The following is a 19,554-nucleotide window of genomic DNA, read 5'->3' as shown; positions in this document are numbered from 1 at the left end:
GGTTGAAATAAAGCAACGCTAGCTTAACACAGTTAAGCACATTTTTTGCGCGGTTTGCACTTTCATCGTCTCTCTTGTCTCTAACTTTGTTAGCGTCTCCAGGTGTGCTTCTTTGCAAATTTACTTGTAAGTTAATAATTCTATAGACAGACAGTTGTATTATGGGCACCAAATGGGCTAGAGCCGGCCCTGTGAGAAAGGCATGTGTTAAATTTAATTTAAAAAGATTTTTTCTATATTTATGAACTAAGAAATGTGTTATGTGTGTTTCTGGGTGTGTGTTGTTGTTGTGTGCACACAAGGGCACTAGAAGGAGACGGGGGAGTAAGAGTGATGTGTTTTTATATCATGGTAATAGTGCAAGTAGAGTGAAACTGGGAGTAATAAATGTCTAAAGAGTTATGAAAGGAAAAAGCAGCAGACATCTTGATATCAAAAGCACATGTCTCTGTTCTCCTGATTCATGGATTCATTTTGCCGCCTTGGGTTTCTGTAACCTTCCAGGAGGATTTTATTTATCAGCTAGAGCAGACATTATCAGTATTAATACATGTTCTGTTCACCTACCAGTCATTCTGACCTGAACACGCTAATTAAAGGAAAAACTACATCAGTTATTTTTAGTAGTGAAACCAGCAGATAGTGATTATCATGATGGTTCCATTTCTCCATCAGAACTGATGATGGATTGGACAAACAGCACCAACTGCAGGTTTTAGTCCCTATTAACCCTTTGTGGGACCATTTTCAGCCATATTTGTCATTTTTCACTTTTGTTTTGGCAATCATTTTGGCTGTTATACTGCAAATGGCATGATTTTTGGAAGAAGGTTTATTTCTTGATATATTTTGAAATTCCAAAACACTTTCAAAAAAACGCTATAAAAATTTTACAAATTAATATTCTTTTCAACTTGTTTCTGCATAAACCTCTTAAACAACTCCCACCCTGCTTAAAATGACCAAACAGTCAAATATTTTGAGGATTTTAACGTTTTCCAAAGAAAAAACACACAAAAATGTAAGTATTTTCCATATTATAAATACTTTTTATCTGGTGCATTGGTATGTATCACAGCCTTGGATATGTTAAAATATGCAAGGCAAGGATATCCAATATATATTATATTAACATATCCAAGGCTGTGATGAATACCAATGCACCAGCCAAAAATCATTAGCTATATGGAAACTAACTACATCTTTGTGTGTTTTTTCTTTGAAAAACAGTGACATCATGTCATCAAACTGGCATTACAAGGGTTAAACTTCTCGAAATATTTTAATGTTCAGTAGTTTTGAGCAGGGCGGAAGTTGTTAAAGAGGTTTATGCAGGAAAAAAAATGATTTTGATTCATTTTTAGTTTTTGTGTCAGATTTAAAATGTAAAAAAAAACTTTTATGGCCAGTTGATGGCAGATATCACTGTGAAATAAGCCACAGTGCAGAAGCTAAAGATGTCCTAACTCTACCTTCTAGCCCTCTAACACATAACTTACACAACTCTGCAGGATAATAACTTCATGACAGACACAATATCCCCTTAACAGCTCCATTATATTTGATTCAAAGTAAACATATGATTCAAATGATAACTGGGCCTCATGCTGACAACATACATACTACATATGATTTATTTTGCAAGGAAAAATTATTTGAAGGACATGAGAGTGAAATGTACAAATCACTTGGATTGAAAATCTGACGTCTTACTTTGCTTATTGCATCAATAAAGTAATCTGAGAGCTCTTGGTAAAGTTTTACCCCCAGCACCGACCAAACACACTCTGGATGTTGTCTTTATTTGAGGCAACGGGCCAAGAAACACAAATAAAAGCTCCTTTGCCAGTTGAGTTTCCCGTACTCCGGCCTCAGCAGCAGAAGTCCCAAAATATTTTCTGGCCACATAAACAACTTTCCCAGTTTTTAACAGCAGCTGGCCCTCAACAGCTCATGTGCTATTGGTTACCACTCAGACCACAGCGAGATTACCACGTTAAAGCACACACACACACACACACACACACACACACACACACACACACACACACACATTGTGTGTAAAGGCTGGATGACAGACTTCCAGGAAACCGCTGCTGTAATGTCGGTGATTTGATGTGGTCAGTGTGTGGTTGGGATATAAAGGCCACAGCACCACTGAGAGACGCCACGCTACTTTACCTCCAGTGGATTCCTGGTCAGAAGTTTTCAACAGAAGTGGCCTGGAGGAAAAAATATGTCAAAGATAAAAAGATTAATTCGATTTACTGCTTTGAGCCCCCATAGGCTACTCCAATATAAAACCAACTTCCTCTCCAGCCTCGAGGTGTCTTCAAATTGGAAAACAATTGACGTGGTGGTGGGAATTCCTCCTTTTCTTCAACTGTGTATTCATGCAACGTGCATTCTTGATCTTAGCTGTGGTTTTCAAGCAAAATTGCTTAACTTATGCCAACTGTGCTGGCTAATGTAGCCCCAACATTGACCGAAAATGACGACAGAGCAGCCAAATACATACAGGAAATCATTAGTGATTGGTCTGAGCTCAATCAAATCCTCCCCCAAAACGAAACAGCAAATAGGGTTCCCACGCGTCCTGGAAAACCTGGAAAATGATTGACCAATTTTCCAGTCATGGAAAACATATGAAAAATGAGAAAAAAGGTCAAATGTCCTGGAAATTATTAAGTTATCCTGGAAAATTATGTATCCTCCCCTACTGCCTTGTGAGCATTTTTTATTTCCACTGTTGTTAGCATGAATAAATGCGATTTAAGCGGGGGCTGCTGGAGGCAGTATCAAAATGACCAAAAAAAGACACAAAATTACTAAAAAATACACAAAATTATTACAAAAGACACAAAATGACCAAAGAAAGACACAAAATTACTAAAAAATACATAAAATTATTACAAAAGACACAAAATTACCAAAAAAAGACACAAAATTACTAAAAAAAATACATAAAATTATTACAAAAGACACAAAATTACCAAAAAAAGACACAGAATTATTTAAAAAAAACACACAATTCTTAAAAAAGACACAAAATGACCAAAAAAAGACACAAAATTACCAAAAAAGTAATTAAAGGAACCTTCCACACACAACACGGTAAAGTGCCATTCATATAAAACTCACATTAAACTTTAATATCAAGGTGGGGGCCACAAAATATCATCACAAGGGCCACAATTGGCCCGCGAGTTTGAGACCCATGTTGTAAAGTGTTACCGATTGTTTTCTACTAGTCTCCACAAGCATTTATGCCAGTTGAGTCCCAGATCAGTTTGGTTGCCCGTGAGGAACAATTAAACTTATTATTATCCTTCTGCAGCTACATCTTCAGTCTTGTTGGTTGGATCTTGAATGTGGTTGTGTTCTATCAGATCTCTATCCTCCTAAAACCGCCTGAGGTCAGCCTCCCAGCCTCCAGGGTGTCTGTTCTCTACCTTCCCTAGAGATCGCTGGTGGTTATGTGCTTGATTGTAGTCGTGTTGTGTCAAATCAGTGCAACATGAGTCTAAAGCTGTTGAGGTTTCCACACTGTGGCGTCTGCCTGCGTGCCTACAGGCCCTCTGAGCTCTGTTTACCCTGTTAAATGTGCTCCATACTTCATACTTTCAAGACTTTTTGAGGTTCCGATGGAAATCCACTCTCAGATATCTAAGAAATAATAAGTGGGAGGTGAAGTGGTCTGGCTCGGCGTTCCCTACCACAACGATCATGTTTCAGATACATAGCTGGAGATCATAATGTGGCTTATTAGAGGCAATGTTATTGCTTACTTAAGTCTTCTTGTTGCATGAAGTATGCAAGGCATCTGAGTTCGGTTGGCAGCATTACTTACAGTTGGTTGCACCCATCACTTTAGTTTTCTTCTCACTGCTTCCGACCTTCTGAATGTTTTGAAGGATGTTGAGAGTTCCATTGCACCAATTGACCGTTGCTCAATTTACACCACAGCCTCATTTGTCTTCCTGCAGATATGGGTGAGGAGTGACACATGGTCACCAGGAAGGCTGGCTTAGTTGGGTAACAGGGTGAATATGGTGTCCTCATTAACCGTCTTGAGTGTCCAAAAGCTCCAAATAATCCAGACTTGTTGCCTCCATCAGACTAGAAAACAAAGCAGCGTGGAGCCCTACTGTAAATTTACCTCTAAAGTTCTGGCTGTAAACTCCATGAGGCCAGTTTCAGTTTGATGATGATATACCAAGTAAAACTGGAGACAAGCTCAAATAGATTTAGTATCAAATGATAGAACTGAATGGAACCCTCTTATATGGTAGATTTGACACCTTTGGTCACATTTGCAACATTTAAAATTCTTTATTGAGCATGATAGTGTTTTGAAAGTTAAAAAGAAAGATGCAAAATCACATTTTATGTTGGACTAAAGGACTAAAAAAGACACAACATTACTAAAAAAAAGACAAAATGACACAAAATGACCAAAAAAAGACACAAAAAGACCAAAAAAGACACAAAATCACCAAAAAAATCACCAAAAAAGACAAAAAAAATAAGAAGACAGAATGACCCAAAAAAAACCCACAGAAGACACAAAATGACAAAAAAAAGACACAAAATGACCAAAAGAAGACACAAAATAACTAAAAGGGACACAACAACAGACACAAAAAGACACAAAAAAGACATGAAAAGGATTCAAAAATGGACAAAATAGCCCAAGACTCAATAGAGTTAAGGGCATTTAAAGGGATAGTTTGGAGGTTTTTTTTAAGTGTACGCTGTATTTACAGTATTTTCACCACTTGACATTGCTGCCAGACAACCCTGTTTAGGGTAACATGTGGGGAACTGAAGTCGTTCTTTGCCCTCGTTAAAGCCCCCTGACTCCATTGACTCCATTGACAAAAAAGCAAATTTACGTTGCAGAATGAGGGAGTTGCTGGTCTACTGCCTCAATCGTTTATTGGCGGCTCTGGGTCAGTTGGTAGAGTGGTCACCCATTGGTCAGAAGGTCGGTGGTTTGATCCCTGACCATGGCAGCCTACCTGTCGAAGTGGGCATCTTGGGCAAGATACTGAACCCCAAATGGCCCACCGATGCTGCGTTTATCATTGTGTGAAATATTCCCAATGGTGGCAGGTGGCACCGTAGGGTAGCCTCGGCCACCATAATGAATGTGTGCGCGAATGGGTGAATGAGTGCAGTCTGTAGTGTAAATCGCTTTGGATAAGTGCAGTCCATTTACCATTTGTGTGACTTTGGTCAATCCAAACTAACTTAAAGACACCAAAGTCACACAATTACACAAAGTCATAACTGGAGGCAGTGCTAGGCAATAAGTCCAGTGTTTTACAAGTTTCAATGACTGATTTTATCAACAGAGTCCAGTGGTGTTGATGAGAGCATTGAATGGCAGTTTTCCCTCTGTGTTAACCTAAAAAGGGTAAAGCAGTGAAAATATAGCAGACACTTTTTTGAGGTGGGTCAGGCCTTTTTTAGGTAGCTGCTTCCCGTATCTACAGCCGGACATTGCTTATCTTTTGTGCTGAATCCAAATTCTGACCCGTTTAATTACCGCAGTTTGAAATTCTAGTATTGCTTCATCTAACTCAAATTACCTGAGGGCCGCTGGAGGCAGTATCAAAATGACAACAAAAAAAAGACACAAAATTACTAAAAAAGACAAAATTATTAGAAAAATACACAAAATGACCAAAAAAGACACAAAATTACTAAAATAAAAAAGACACAAATAACAAAAAAAGACACAAAATTACCCAAAAAAGACACAAAAAAGACACAAAATTACCAAACAAAGACACAGAATTACCAAAAAAGACACAAAATGATTGATACACACTAAATGACTTTAAAAAGACACAAAATGACCAAAAAAGACAAAATTATTAGAAAAAGACACAAAATTACTCAAAAAAAGACACAAAAAGACACAAAAAAATCTTTGAGACCCCTGATCTAAAGTATTATACAAGACCAGCTAGTCTCATTACTGGAAAAACATCACCAGTTCTATATGTACCATATGCACAGCACGCCCTAAGACATTTCTACCACTGCCTGATGTGTGTTGTGTGTTTATGGTGTGATAGTGTGTTTATGGTGTGATAGTGTAGTTCCCATAGTCTTTCCCATTGCTGCCTGTTTCAGATGATGCTAGTAATCCTTCTACCAGCCCTCCTCTCTCCATGTCTCTGCTGCCGCTCTGTCTGTGGCTCTGCCAGTGTTTATGTCCCAGGGCTTGGTGGCCAGCTCATATTGTGTTTTGTGGTATCATAGCTTCATTCTTCCAAAAACCATCCGCAGACCCATTTCCACACCCTGACATCTGTTGTCCATAGCGTCCCCTAGAGCTTGATGGAGACTCGCTCTGGTCACTGTTTACCAGCTATTGTGTTTGTGGAACCAAAGTGCCGAGGCCCGAGGCTCCAACAGGACTCAGCTTCCAAATAGTAGCAGCATTATCCCAAAGGCAGACTGTTCCCGCTCCACAGAGACTCTTAATTCACTTCACTACAGTTACTATGTTGTCTTATGGATTCTTTTTTTTAACTCTATGGAGTCTTTTTGGTCTATTTCCTCCATGTCTGACTCCTTTCCATCCTGCCTGTATTCACCACTTAAAACATGTTTAAATACCATGTTGGTATATTTTTCACCTATGACCTGATAATAATAATTAATGTTTTATTCTGACTTACTGGATCAACATTTAGAACCAAAAAGAAAACAAAGAAAAACCAACATAAATGTGATCTTGTGATTGTGTGTGATCCTGTCATCAACTCTGGTTTTTATTCTAGTGGGACTCTGTTTGATTTGGGTCTTGTGTGTTTAGAGGAACAATTTTGGTCATTTTGTGTCTTTTTTGTGTCTTTTTTAGTTATTTTGTGTCTTTTTTTGGTCATTTTGTGTCTTTTTTTGGTCGTTTTGTGTCTTTTTTGGTCATTTTGTGTCTTTTTTGTCTCTTTTTTGTCTCTTTTTTTGGTCATTTTGAGTATTTTTTTGGTCATTTTTTGTCTTTTGTTGTGTCTTTTTTAGTTATTTTGTGTCTTTTTTTGGTCATTTTGCGACTTTTTGTGTTTTTTGGTCATTTTGTGTTTTTTGGTCATTTTGTGTGTTTTCTTGTCTTTTTTAGTTATTTTGTGTCTTTTTTCGACACTTTGTATCTTTTTTTGGTCTTTTTGTGTATTTTTTTTGTCATTTTGTGTCTTTTTTTTGTCATTTTGTGTCTTTTTTTAGTCATTTTGTGTGTTTTGGTGTGTCTTTTTTAGTCCTTTAGTCCAACATAAAATGTGATTTTGAATCTTTTTTTTATTTTCAAAACACTATCATGTTCAATAAAGAATTTTAAATGTTACAAATGTGACCAAAGGTGTCAAATCTACCATATAAGAGGGTTCCATCCAGTTCTATCATTTGATACTAAATCTATTTGAGCTTGTCTCCAGTTGTACTTGGTATATCATCATCAAACTGAAACTGGCCTCATCGAGTTTACAGCCAGAACTTTAGAGGTAAATTTACAGTAGGGCTCCACGCTGCTTTGTTTTCTAGTCTGATGGAGGCAACAAGTCTGGATTATTTGGAGCTTTTGGAGACTCCACAGGGTTAAAGAATTCGTTTTTAAACACTCCATACATCCAGACACACCTCACTATTATTACATTCTATCTTAAACTCTTCCTCTAAACACAGAGTGATACTGTTGATACTGTTTCTGTGTCTTTGTGTCTGTATTCGTCTCATGCTGCCAAATGTATTATGGTTTTGCCTCCTAGCGTGCAAAAGCTTCCAAAATGTGGTTTATCTGGCAATCTGTCTTAGTATTATTTGGTAGCTTACTGGCAAGCTTATGATTTGAAAGAATTATTTGGTATTTAATATTTATTTTTATTTTACACTATTCAGATGGCATATGTTTTAGACAAAGAAATGTGAGATTGTTAAATCTCTTTTGATACTAACACTGGCTGTTGCCAAGTTGGAATCATTCAAATTCTTTACTTTTTTACTTTTTTACTACTGGCTTACAGGCAAAGCTTTTCGCACACTGAAAAAAATATGTTTAGTCTAAAAAAACAGATAAAACAGTAAATCTGAGGGAAATGATCTTGCTGCATGGACAGATAATTTACCTTGACAAGATTTCTTAAATTAAGATTATTAAATCTAGAAATAAGCATGTTGAATGCTTAAAATAAGATATTAACTTTTAAAACAAGATGAATTATCTAACATTTCTAAATCTAAAGTTTTTTTTGTCTTGGTAAGAACCAAATAATTGTCAGTTCACACTGCTCAGGTCAGTTCATCGCTTTAATTTTATTTTTTTTGTAGATTTTTTGTCTTTTTTGGTCATTTTGTGACCAAAAGAAGATGTAAAAAGACACAAAAAGACAAAAAAAAGACAAGAAAACACCAGAAAAGACACAAAAAATATATTTAAAAAAAAAACAACACAAAAAAAGACACAGAAAGACCACAAAAAGACACAAAAAGACACAAAAGAACAAGAACTAGATATAAGCATGTTGGATGCTTAAAATAAGACATTTTTTCACAGTGTTAATTTGTACATTTATATTCAAGCTTTTCAATATTCATTATTTTACATTTTTATCACCTACATTTTCCTTTATCATTTCCATTTCCCTTTGTCATTATCATTTCAATCTCTCAAATTTAAACTTTCAATTTAATCATTTTCATTTACAGCTTTCCATATTCCACTTCTCCATTCCCATTGTCTGCCTTAATTTCCCCTTTTAATTATATTTCTGTGACAAATGAAGCTCCACTGCTCGAGACTAAAGGTTGCATCAGCAAACTCCAAGCCATCTGGTTACCTTTTAGTGGAGAAGGACACTGATATTTGTTTTTCCCTTTATCAGTGCCCTTGAGCCAGGCCTGCCTCAATGTCAGCAGCTGATCATAAACAAAGCAGCATGGCTAATTATGCACAGCGTCTCTGCTGATCATAAACATTGTGATGGTGAATTAACCAGCATCACTAATCACTGTTACAGAGCTAACTGTTAGCACATACACACTGTACTGCTACAGAGCTAACTGTTAGCCTGTTAGCACATACACACTGTACTGCTACAGAGCTAACTGTTAGCCTGTTAGCACATACACACTGTACTGCTACAGAGCTAACTGTTAGCCTGTTAGCACATACACACTGTACTGCTACAGAGCTAACGGTTAGCCTGTTAGCACATATACACTGTACTGCTACAGAGCTAACTGTTAGCCTGTTAGCACATACACACTGTACTGCTATAGAGCTAACTGTTAGCCTGTTAGCACATACACACTGTACTGCTACAGAGCTAACTGTTTGCCTGTTAGCACATACACACTGTACTGCTACAGAGCTAACTGTTAGCCTATTAGTGCATACACACTGTACTGCTACAGAGCTAACTGTTAGCCTATTAGCACATACACACTGTACTGCTACAGAGATAACTGTTGGCCTATTAGCAAATTGCAGACTGGACTCTAAGGGGTTAACATCCCCTCCGGCTCTGCAGCTGGGAGAGACTGCTGCAGGAGGACTGTGCCACTTCGACTTGAGCTTCTTACTCGTTAAGAAGAGTAAGAATGAGTCTCCAAAAGTCTCTAAAAACACCAGAAAAAGTCGCTGGATTTGTCTCCAGTCGACTTTTTGAAAAATAGTCGCTAAGGTGCCTGGTTGGTGCCTGTTCTGGCCTCAATCTGGAAACACCCTTATTATAGCTGCTGTTTCCCACAGCAGGGTGCAGTGGAGAGTTTGGATCTCAGCTGAGTTTAGAGTTAAATCTCATGTGTCTGGCAAGATAAATCACACATTTCCAAAACTAGTCCACACGTTTGAAATCACCATTTGTCAAAGTCTGTAGTTTGGTTATTATAATAACGCCGTGCCTCCGTACTGTTGGTGCCTGAGTTTGCATTTCCACACTGTCTGCTCAGCCAAGCACTGAGAGAGAACAGGGCAACGGACAGATTACACATAATTACCTCATGATGCTTGTTAGGGATTATGTTTGTGTGTGCATTGGTTCCATAGTGTATGTGTGTGTGTGTGTGTTTGTGACAGCCAGCGTCCATCAGTCACCATATTTGTTTTGTCACCCCACACCTGTCCCCGTTACGCGTCATAATCCGGCGAGATAAATCACATTATGGTTCGGCGGGGCGACTGAGCGTTACGGCGCCGAAGCCCCGCCGACGGCGCCGAGCCAGCATAATAAGTTTCAATTAAAGCCCCAAGATGAGGCCTTCGGTTGGTGCCTGTTCTGGCTCGGGTTTTTCGCCCTCTCTTTATCTCATTTTCAGTGTTTTTCAGAGCCAAGAGGGTGATTTTTCTTCATTAAAACTTAAATCACCTGTTATGGTGTGTGTGTATGTTTGTTGCTCCATGTGTTGGTGTTGTTTTGCCTGTTTAAGCCTCTTTTTTTATTGGTGCCTGTGCTATGTTATGTCATGGAACCATTTTCAGACTTTAACCCTTCAAGGGTGCAATAATTTGCTAATCCATTGTGACATATGTTTAATTGAGAAATTGCAAGACCTTTTTATAGACATGCCCATTTTATGCAGATCCCATTCAGTTTAAGGCAAAAAATATGCAGTTTTTCTCATGCATTACTTTTTTTTTATTGTTGTCTGTTGTATTTGAATAATTCTGCAAAGACACAAAACACAAAAAGACCAAAAAAATACACAAAAAGACACAAAAAACACAAAAAGACACAGAAATACCAAAAAAAGACACAAAAGAGACCAAAAAACCACACCAAAAAGACACGAAAAGACACAAAAAGACGTAAAATGTCAAAAAAAAACCCAAAAAATTGCCAGAAAAGAAGCAAAAGACGTAAAATCACACACAAAAAGATAAAAAATCACCCAAAAAAAAGACACAAAAAGACTGAAAAAGACACGAAAAAGACAAAAAGACCAAAAAAGACACAAAAAGACATAAAATGACCAAAAAAGACACAACTTTTTTTTTTTATCTTGGTAAGAACCAAATAATCATCAGGTCACTCTGCTCGGGCCAGTTCATCACTGCTGGCAGCTTTAATTTATCTTGTTTTAAGAGTTAATTTCTTATTTTAAGCGTTCAACATGCTTATTTCTAGATTTAATAATCTTAATTCAAGAAATCTTGTCAAGGTAAATTATCTGTCCATGCAGCAAGATCATTTCCCTCAGATTTACTGTTTTATCTGGTTTTTAGACCTATTTTGCAGTGCATCCTTTACATCTTCCTTCTCTTCTGACTCTCCTTCTGCTCTCCTTTCTCCTCCTCTGCTCCTCCATCCGTTCTGATCTCCGTCCTCCGTCCTCTTCTTGTCGTTGCAGTTGTTCCCTGAGACGGGGCCCCGGCAGGGGGGCACCCGGGTGACCATCCTGGGGGAGAACCTGGGTCTTCAGTTCAGAGACATCCAGATGGGAGTCAGGCTGGGCAAGGTGCCCTGCGTCGCCATCGAGGAGGAATATGTCAGCGCAGAGAGGTACGCTAAGGACCACAGCACACACACACACACACACACATGCACAAAGTGTGCAAATAGCATGGATCAATGCATCGACACACACACACACACACACAAAAAAACGCTACTTGTCTAATCCCGACCAATCAAACAACGGAGAAATGTCAAGTTTGTGTCTGTGCTCATGCAGCCACATTGAGCAGCTGAAAAGATAATGATATTAGGGTTGTGTGTGTGTGTGTGTGTGTGTGTGTGTGTGTGTGTGTGTGTGTTCCATCTGTTGTTCCCCTCCGTCTCTCCTCACATATGCTCTTCCCTTTATTTTCCTCCTCCTGACATTTACTCCTCTGCAGGGTCCTCCACGGCTGAGGAATTGAGTTCACGCAGATCAAACAATCTCTGTGTAGCGCAGTTAGTCTGGAAATGATGCGTGTTGAGATAGAGGGCATCTCTGCTCACACACCTATTATTACACACACACACACACGTCACTTACACATGATTCCTGACATGCATGCATCACTTCCAACATGTCGAGGATTTTGTGTTTTTAATATGTTCTCCTGTCTGCTTTATTCTTTCTGTCACCACTAACCAAACAAAAACTCATTGTGTCCTGTATCATTTTGAGACTGTGTAAAGAGAAACCTGTTTACTAGAAATGAAGTTCCCATACAATAAAACAACATACTTAAGTACATTTTGTGTTTAAAACATATTTTCCCATGCATAACTTTCACAACATGTGTTGTAATGGTTGAAGTTTTGTGAGGTTTCGGCAACACAAGAAACAAAAAGACGAAAAAAGACATAAAATGACCAAAAAAGAAGCAAAGGGCGTAGAATCACAAAAAAGACCTAAAAATATTTTTTTAAATCACCCAAAAAAAGACACAAAAAGACAAAAAAAACACCAAAAAAAGACACAAAATGTTTTTCTTATTTATATTTATATCACTCTGCTCGGGCCAGTTCATCACTGCTTGGAGCTTTAATTTATCTTGTTTTAAGAGTTAATTTCTTATTTTAAGTGTTCAACATGCTTATTTCTAGATTTAATAATCTTAATTTAAGAAATCTTGTCGAGGTAAATTATCTTAACTTTATTTATAAAGCACATTTAAAACAACCGAGGTTGACCAAAGTGCTGTACAGATATCACAGTTGCAGGAAATAAGGTAAAAACTAAAATGCTAAAATGCTAAAATGCTAAAATGCGTAAACACAATGCAATTTTTTGCCGGATGTCCACTTAAACTTGATTAAAAGCCAGGTAGAAAAAGTGTGTTTTTGGGGAGGATTTAAAAACCTCAAAAGATCCTGCAGATGAGATTCACCACGGCAGGTTATTCCAGAGCTACAAAGGCTCGGCCCCCTTTGGTTTTGGGTCTAGTTTTCGGGGTGGCCACTAGCAGCTGACTAGAGGATCGCAGTGTTCTGGTGGATTTGAAGGAGCTCGGTCAAATACTGGGGGGCTAGGCCATTAAGAGCTTTAAAAACTAACAATAAAATTTAAAACTCTATTCTAAAAGCAACAGGGAGCCAGTGCAGCGAAGCTAGGACGGTGATATGTGGTCATGTTGGCGTGTGCCAGCAAGGAGATGGGCAGCTGCATTTTGTACCAACCGCAGGCAGTGCAAAAGTGAGTGGTCCAGGCCAACATATAGTGAATTACAGTAATCCAATCTCGCATTTTAAGTTGCCCTTAAATGTAGAAAACATAAAAGGTGTACGTTAGGACACTGTTTTTCCAACTGGTAGTCCTGCCAAAAGTTTGGGAACCACTGTAGTAGGGTGCCCTCGAGAGTCGCCCTAAAATGAGCACAATTAAGACAATGCAGTGCCATATGTGCCATATGTGGCTCAGTTGGTAGAGCGTCCAGTTACCAGAAGGTTGGTGGTTCGATCCCCGACCATGGCAGCCTACATGTCAAAGTATCCTTGAGCAAGATACTGAACCCCAAATTGCTCCTGATGCTGTGTTCATCGATATGTGAATGAATTCCCAATGGTGGCAGGTGGCACCAGCCCTGGTAGCCCCTAACACCAGTATGAATGTGTGTGTGAATGGGTGAATGAGCGTGTGTAGTGTAAAGTGCTTTGGATAAAAGCGCTATATAAGTGCACTACCATATATGTCGTTCTACAGGCTAGAAAACATTTTGCACGCTGGTGCCCCTCTACATGATCATGCCTTTTTAATTTATTGCTCCCTCTAACACATGACACAGATGTTGGTTGTCATCATCATCATCATCAAGTACTGTTGACAACAACACCGATCTTCTCTCTATTAACCCGTCGACTCTCCCTCCACAGGATCGTGTGTCTGCTGAATGACGCCACCGGCTACAGAGTCCAGGAGGCTCAGGTGGAGGTGTGTGTGAGAGACTGTGTCAACGACTACAGAGCTCTGTCGCCCCGACCCTTCACCTTCGTGGTAAGCACCATGCTAGCAGCTATATATGTTGTTCTGGTGATGGAGACTCACAAAACAAACTGCTTTGAGGGCAAAGGGTTCAATTTGGTCTTATGAAGAAAGTCAACATTTGGCTCAAAAGAGCTAATTTATAAACGCATTGAGTACGATCTACTAGATAATTCTTGAACCATGCAACAGCCTTTGCACTTTAACCAATTGATCATAATTTGGCATTTGTCTCTCCTCCAGACGCCGTTCTTCACCCGCATCCAGCCGTCTCAGGGTCCGATCTCTGGAGGCACCCGGGTCACCATCGAGGGAAGCTACCTGAACGCAGGCAGCTACGTCTCCGTCAGCATCGGACTGCAGCCCTGCTACTTCAAAAAGTATGTTTTTGTTTTTTTTTACCAATCTAAATCACCTTTGATTCATCCCTGTGGGGAAGTTGTAACATCACAACAGAGAAGCATATAATTTAGATAAGAATAAGGCAATAAAAGACATTGACACTTCATGCAAGTCTCTACGACAAACGGTTCATTAGTTAGGAAAAGGGGGCGTGGCTAATCAAAAAGGGCGGGACTTTATGAAATATAGTTATGTAGAACTGTTCACCGATGGACCATCATTATGCATGACAAGTTTGAGGCAGATTGGACAATGTATGGTCAAGTTATACAGTCTCGTGTTTTATGCCAAAACGCCATATTTTGCCGCCATGCCACGCCCCCATAGTGTGACGGTCTGCAAAGTTTTTAACAAATTTTGATGTCAAAGGCCTTGTGATGGTACTGAACAAGTCCGAAGTCGAAGTATGTGGCGCAGAAATGGCCAAAAACATCTAAAATGCAATTTTTGATCCAAGATGGCCGACTTCCTCTTCGTTTTTGGGTATGGCTTCTTGAGACTTTTTGGTGCATCTTCCCATGATACATGGTTGTACCAAATTTCGTATCTCTACGACAAACCTGTTTTAGGGGCTCAATTCTAGGGGGCGCTAGTAGGTCATTTAGCCACGCCCATTTCTGGAACCAATGAAATTCGTACATTTACGACAGGATTGAATTTTGTCCCAAGTTTGGTGAGTTTGGGAATATGATAAAGCCCTCAAAAACGCGATTAATTAGCCGTTATAATAATAAACAGATTAATTTCAACAGGGTCCTCGCACTGTTAGTGCTCCTGCCCTAATAATTATAACAAAAGGTACTGTAGATACTGTAGATTTGAGGCAAATCTGTGATTTGTGATTTTGCGCTATATAAATAAAATTGATTTGATTTGATTTGATTTAGATAATACATGGAAGTGATAGATAAAGAAAATATTTGCATAAATAAGCTAAAAAAAATGCAAAAAAAGCATAAAATATTCCATGCACATGTAAGCATGTAATGCGTGTGTCAGGTTAGGATGCTCTTAGTGTGTTTTTGTTGCTTGCAGACATGCAGCATCTCTTTGTCTGCCATCACACAGGCTTTCCCTAATCTAGTGCATGAAAAAAATCCAAAGTATCACCACAGTTTGCTTGCTTGTCAAATGCACGGATTAGCCTCTCGTAGCTAATCTCTATTGAAGCTACTGTATGCTAGCTGCTAGCTTTGATGTCCTGTGCTGCAGCCTCGTCCCCGTAAATCCAACAGATTCCACTTCGCCACAACTCCGATCCCCTCTTTTTATCTGTCACACCATAACTGTGCCACGGTGTTTGTGGCATCTTGTGAAGGTTGCCGGACCGGCACGTGTTCTTTGTGACTGGGGTTGCCATGGTAACGGGCCAAGGGAGGACTTGGGAGGGTGGATATTGTCGGTTTTCTCTCTCTCTCTCTTTCTAACACTCTCACTGTGTGACCACCGCGGCATATAGAGGCACAATAGAATGTGCAACACTACATTAACGTGTTTACACACACTCACCACATGCACACACACACACACACACACACACACACACACACACACACACACACATACATCGAGCCTGTGAAGTCATGGCCCAGAAAAGCAGCCACCACTCAACTGTGCTAAATACATATTAGATATTGCAGCTACTGGGGACTGCGATTGAAAATGTTATTTTGCCTATGGGACACACACACACACACACACACACACATTTTCCATCCTTCCCCCAGTGTTTGTGACTGGTGCTGCTGATCCATGTCAGTGCACCAATCATAGCAGGTATAAACTTCATTAACATGACTTCACATGAATTGTTTCTGCCTCTTTCCCTCTTCCTCCCTTCACTAAACACATCACATTTCTTTTTATATTAAATAAATACTGTAGGGGAGTTGCTACACCACTCATAAATAGTCCTATTGTTAGATCAAATCCTTTGCAAATGTGGACACGTGCAACGAAAATGTCTTAATGCAAGGTGTAAATGCATTTCAGACCACCTTCACATGTTGAGATTCTCATTCTTAGGCAGGTGTAAATGTGATCCTTACAGCATGAACACCTTTTAAATAAAAAGAATCCATTCAGCCAAGTTGAAAGCATTAAGGTCTGATCACAATGCAGAAACAAGATTGAAGGAAGACTTCTTAACTCTATGGAGTTTGGGGCTATTTTGTTGGTTTTTGACTCTTTTTTTTATTCTGCCTGTATATGCATCTTAAATAGTGATCACCATGCCATTATTATTTTGTCATTTTGACTTCCTGGATTAACATTTTGAAACACAAAAAACACAAACACACACACAAAATACAAAAAACACACATAAAAAACAAAAACACACATCCATCCATCCATTCATTCATTTTCCTCGGCTTATCCGGGGCCGGGTCGCGGGGGCAGCAGGATAAGCAGGGCAAAAACCACAAAGAAACACACAAAAAGCACAATTTGGGGTTTTTTTGTTTGTTTTTTTCACAAATAACACACAAGAAACACACCAAAAATTCCAAAAAACAACAGGAAAAACACCAAAAACACCAAAAAATACCCCCAAAATCACACAAAACCGCACACAAAAAAACAGTAAACACAAAAGATCGCATTAAAAATGTTGAAACGCACACTGCAAAATTTGAAAAATCTAGGTAAAAGTAAAATCATGTTACTAAACTTGGTCGTGGTGATTTTTACTTTTGCTGAAAATGAGTTGACGCACTAAATTGTACATGGAAACTTGTGTAAAAGCCAAAACTTTAGAGAAAATCTGACAGCAGCGATCCATTCTGCTTCGTTTTTACCTCATGACATCATGAAGAAGTCGTGCTCCGGCGCTTTTGTGGACTGCAGAGGGTTAATACCTGGTATAAATATATAAACCATAGATCTGATGTTGTTAAAGTGTCAAAATACACATTAACATATTAATATGAAGCCCATAAATAGAGCCACAGACACAATATACAGCTGACAGACGGCTGTGATCCAGCAGAGCGAGGTCATCCTGCAGGACTTGACTGGCTTGTTAAGGTGAAGTGCACTGGTCACAAGTGGGATTATCTAATTAAATTAGCAGGCTACAATATGATTTTAAGAGAATTATACTAATTGGCTTTCCAGGCTGGACACTGGTAATTACAAGCACAATGAGCAAGTTATTAAATGTGTCAACGCTTCAGCTTGGACCTCAGTATTTAGGGAATGTCCTGGCACCAGAAAGTAATAATTGCCTCTTTATTATGATAATTCTGTTTTTACAGTGATCATTTAAAGTGACTGTTAGACAGCTTCTTATTGGGATATTGGACAGGCCGGCCCTCTGGTGTTCTTTCTGTTGATGAGTGAACAGAAAGAACATTGTTCTCCAAAATAAATCACGACTATTCTCTGCAATCTTATATGTAAATGTGACCGTGATCCATCTATTAATTCCACGTTTAATGTAAGACTGCAGAACCTCAATATCAAATCAATCAAATAGCCTTTATTGTTATTATATAGGCAACTATACAATAAAATTGAAAGTGCATAAGGTGCATATTTAAGACAATTATAACACAAAAGAACTTATTTTGCACTATGTTGTTTGTTAAATGTCTTTTTATATTAGATTGTTTATTTTTTATCTTTATTTAAAAGGGAAATAATTTTGTGTGCAATTTTTGTGGTCAGCTGTAACAAAGAATTTTCCCTGCTGTGTGATTAATGAAGTCGAATCTGAATTTGATCTGAGTAAAAACATTTAAAATACCGAGCTAAACAAGTACAGAAACAAGAACAAGGACATGTGATGTAATAAATAAGAATAAAAAATAAACAAATAACTACTGAAAATGCTATAAACTTATAGATGAGGTGGATAGAATGTTTTGCATATATGAATTTTATTGCACATGTCCGTTTTATTGCACATTTTAATTAATTTATCCTGTGTGGTTGTTGAGAGTTCTGACCTCAATATCTTTCAAATATCAATCTACAACTTTATCGTTTTTCCTTGTAATTCGGAATTTAGCTTTAAAGTGCGGCATCGGACAAATGTGTGTTATGTGGCTCTGAGACCTCCTTCCTCTAATTGTTCTCTCGTCTGTCCGTCCAGGAGGAACGCCCGTGAGATCGTGTGCGTGACTCCAGCTGGAGCGGCGGCGGGCAGCGCGTCCGTCTCCGTCGACATCGACGACGCCGAGCTCCGAAACCCGGAGGTGAAGTTCAACTACACTGAAGACCCGACGGTCCTGAGGATAGAACCGGACTGGAGCATCGCCAGGTAAGATGTCCTGTTGCATCATCATTCACTTATGTGATGTCATGTGATTGATATCTTGTATTTCATGAATGTATCTTCAGAATTCCGTATCACTCAGTATCTTTTCTTGGCAACTTACCGTCTCGCAAAACAAAAGATTTTGGTTGAGGATATTTGAATAGTTATAGCAAAAAAATGACTGTTGTTCTTTTTACGAGCCCAATAAATACACTGAATTAACGTGACTGTTTCCCAAACCGGACACCGTTCGGCTAAGATTCTTTTAGAATTTCCCATTAACTACTAATATAAATTATGATCATGTTATGCTTCCAATTAATTAAATGGTGTGAAACTAAAGTCTAACTTCTTATCTTTCCAACCGTATATTGTTTTAACCGTGTACGTTAGCCTCGGGTTTACCAGAGTCGGTTAAAGGACGCTAATGCTGGTGAATTAGCCGTGTGCTAACTTTATCCAAAGTCGGACACCTTTCGTCTAAGATTCTATCAAAATTTCCCATTAACTACTAATATAAATGATCATGTTATGCTTCCAATTAATTAAATGGTGTGAAACTAAAGTCTAACTTCTTATCTTTCAAACTGTATATTGTTTTAACCATGTACGTTAGCCTCAGGTTTACCAGAGTCGGCTAAAGGACGATAACGCCGGTGAATTAGCCGCCTAGCGCTAACTGTATCCCAAATCAGACACTTGGATCTCCTCGCTGTAAAACAATAAAACAATGGAGGCTGCTGGGTTTTTCGGGGGAAATTGGATGTTTCTGGGTAAGCCAAATAAATATTACCACGTTATCAGTAAGTTAAGTAAGTTACGTAAAAAAATTAACTTACATAAAAAGTAAGTTAAGTAAAAAATTTAAGTTACGGAAGAAGTAACACGGGACATGAACCCCCATTTCTTGAGTAAAATTCTGCCATTTTTTTCTACCCATCCACCTCCTGCACAAATTGTGACATCCACCATTT

At 38.7% G+C, this 19,554-nt stretch overlaps 1 protein-coding gene across 2 annotated transcripts in view; it reads left to right on the top strand.

Moving 5' to 3' along the window:
• Positions 1 to 19,554, top strand: part of LOC131971589 (plexin-A1-like) — a 409,823-nt gene that overhangs the window by 293,095 nt on the left and 97,174 nt on the right. For both annotated transcript variants that reach the window (XM_059333098.1, XM_059333099.1), the window contains 4 exons: positions 11,356 to 11,507; positions 13,809 to 13,929; positions 14,161 to 14,297; positions 18,416 to 18,583. In XM_059333098.1, the coding sequence (XP_059189081.1) occupies positions 11,356 to 11,507; positions 13,809 to 13,929; positions 14,161 to 14,297; positions 18,416 to 18,583 (578 nt within the window). The remainder of the gene's footprint in view (positions 1 to 11,355; positions 11,508 to 13,808; positions 13,930 to 14,160; positions 14,298 to 18,415; positions 18,584 to 19,554) is intronic.

Source organism: Centropristis striata, chromosome 5 (assembly GCF_030273125.1).
Source record: "Centropristis striata isolate RG_2023a ecotype Rhode Island chromosome 5, C.striata_1.0, whole genome shotgun sequence".
Classification (NCBI taxonomy): domain Eukaryota; kingdom Metazoa; phylum Chordata; class Actinopteri; order Perciformes; family Serranidae; genus Centropristis; species Centropristis striata.
The sequence above is the reverse complement of the archived record's forward strand: the minus strand, read 5'-3'. Positions and strand labels throughout refer to the sequence as shown.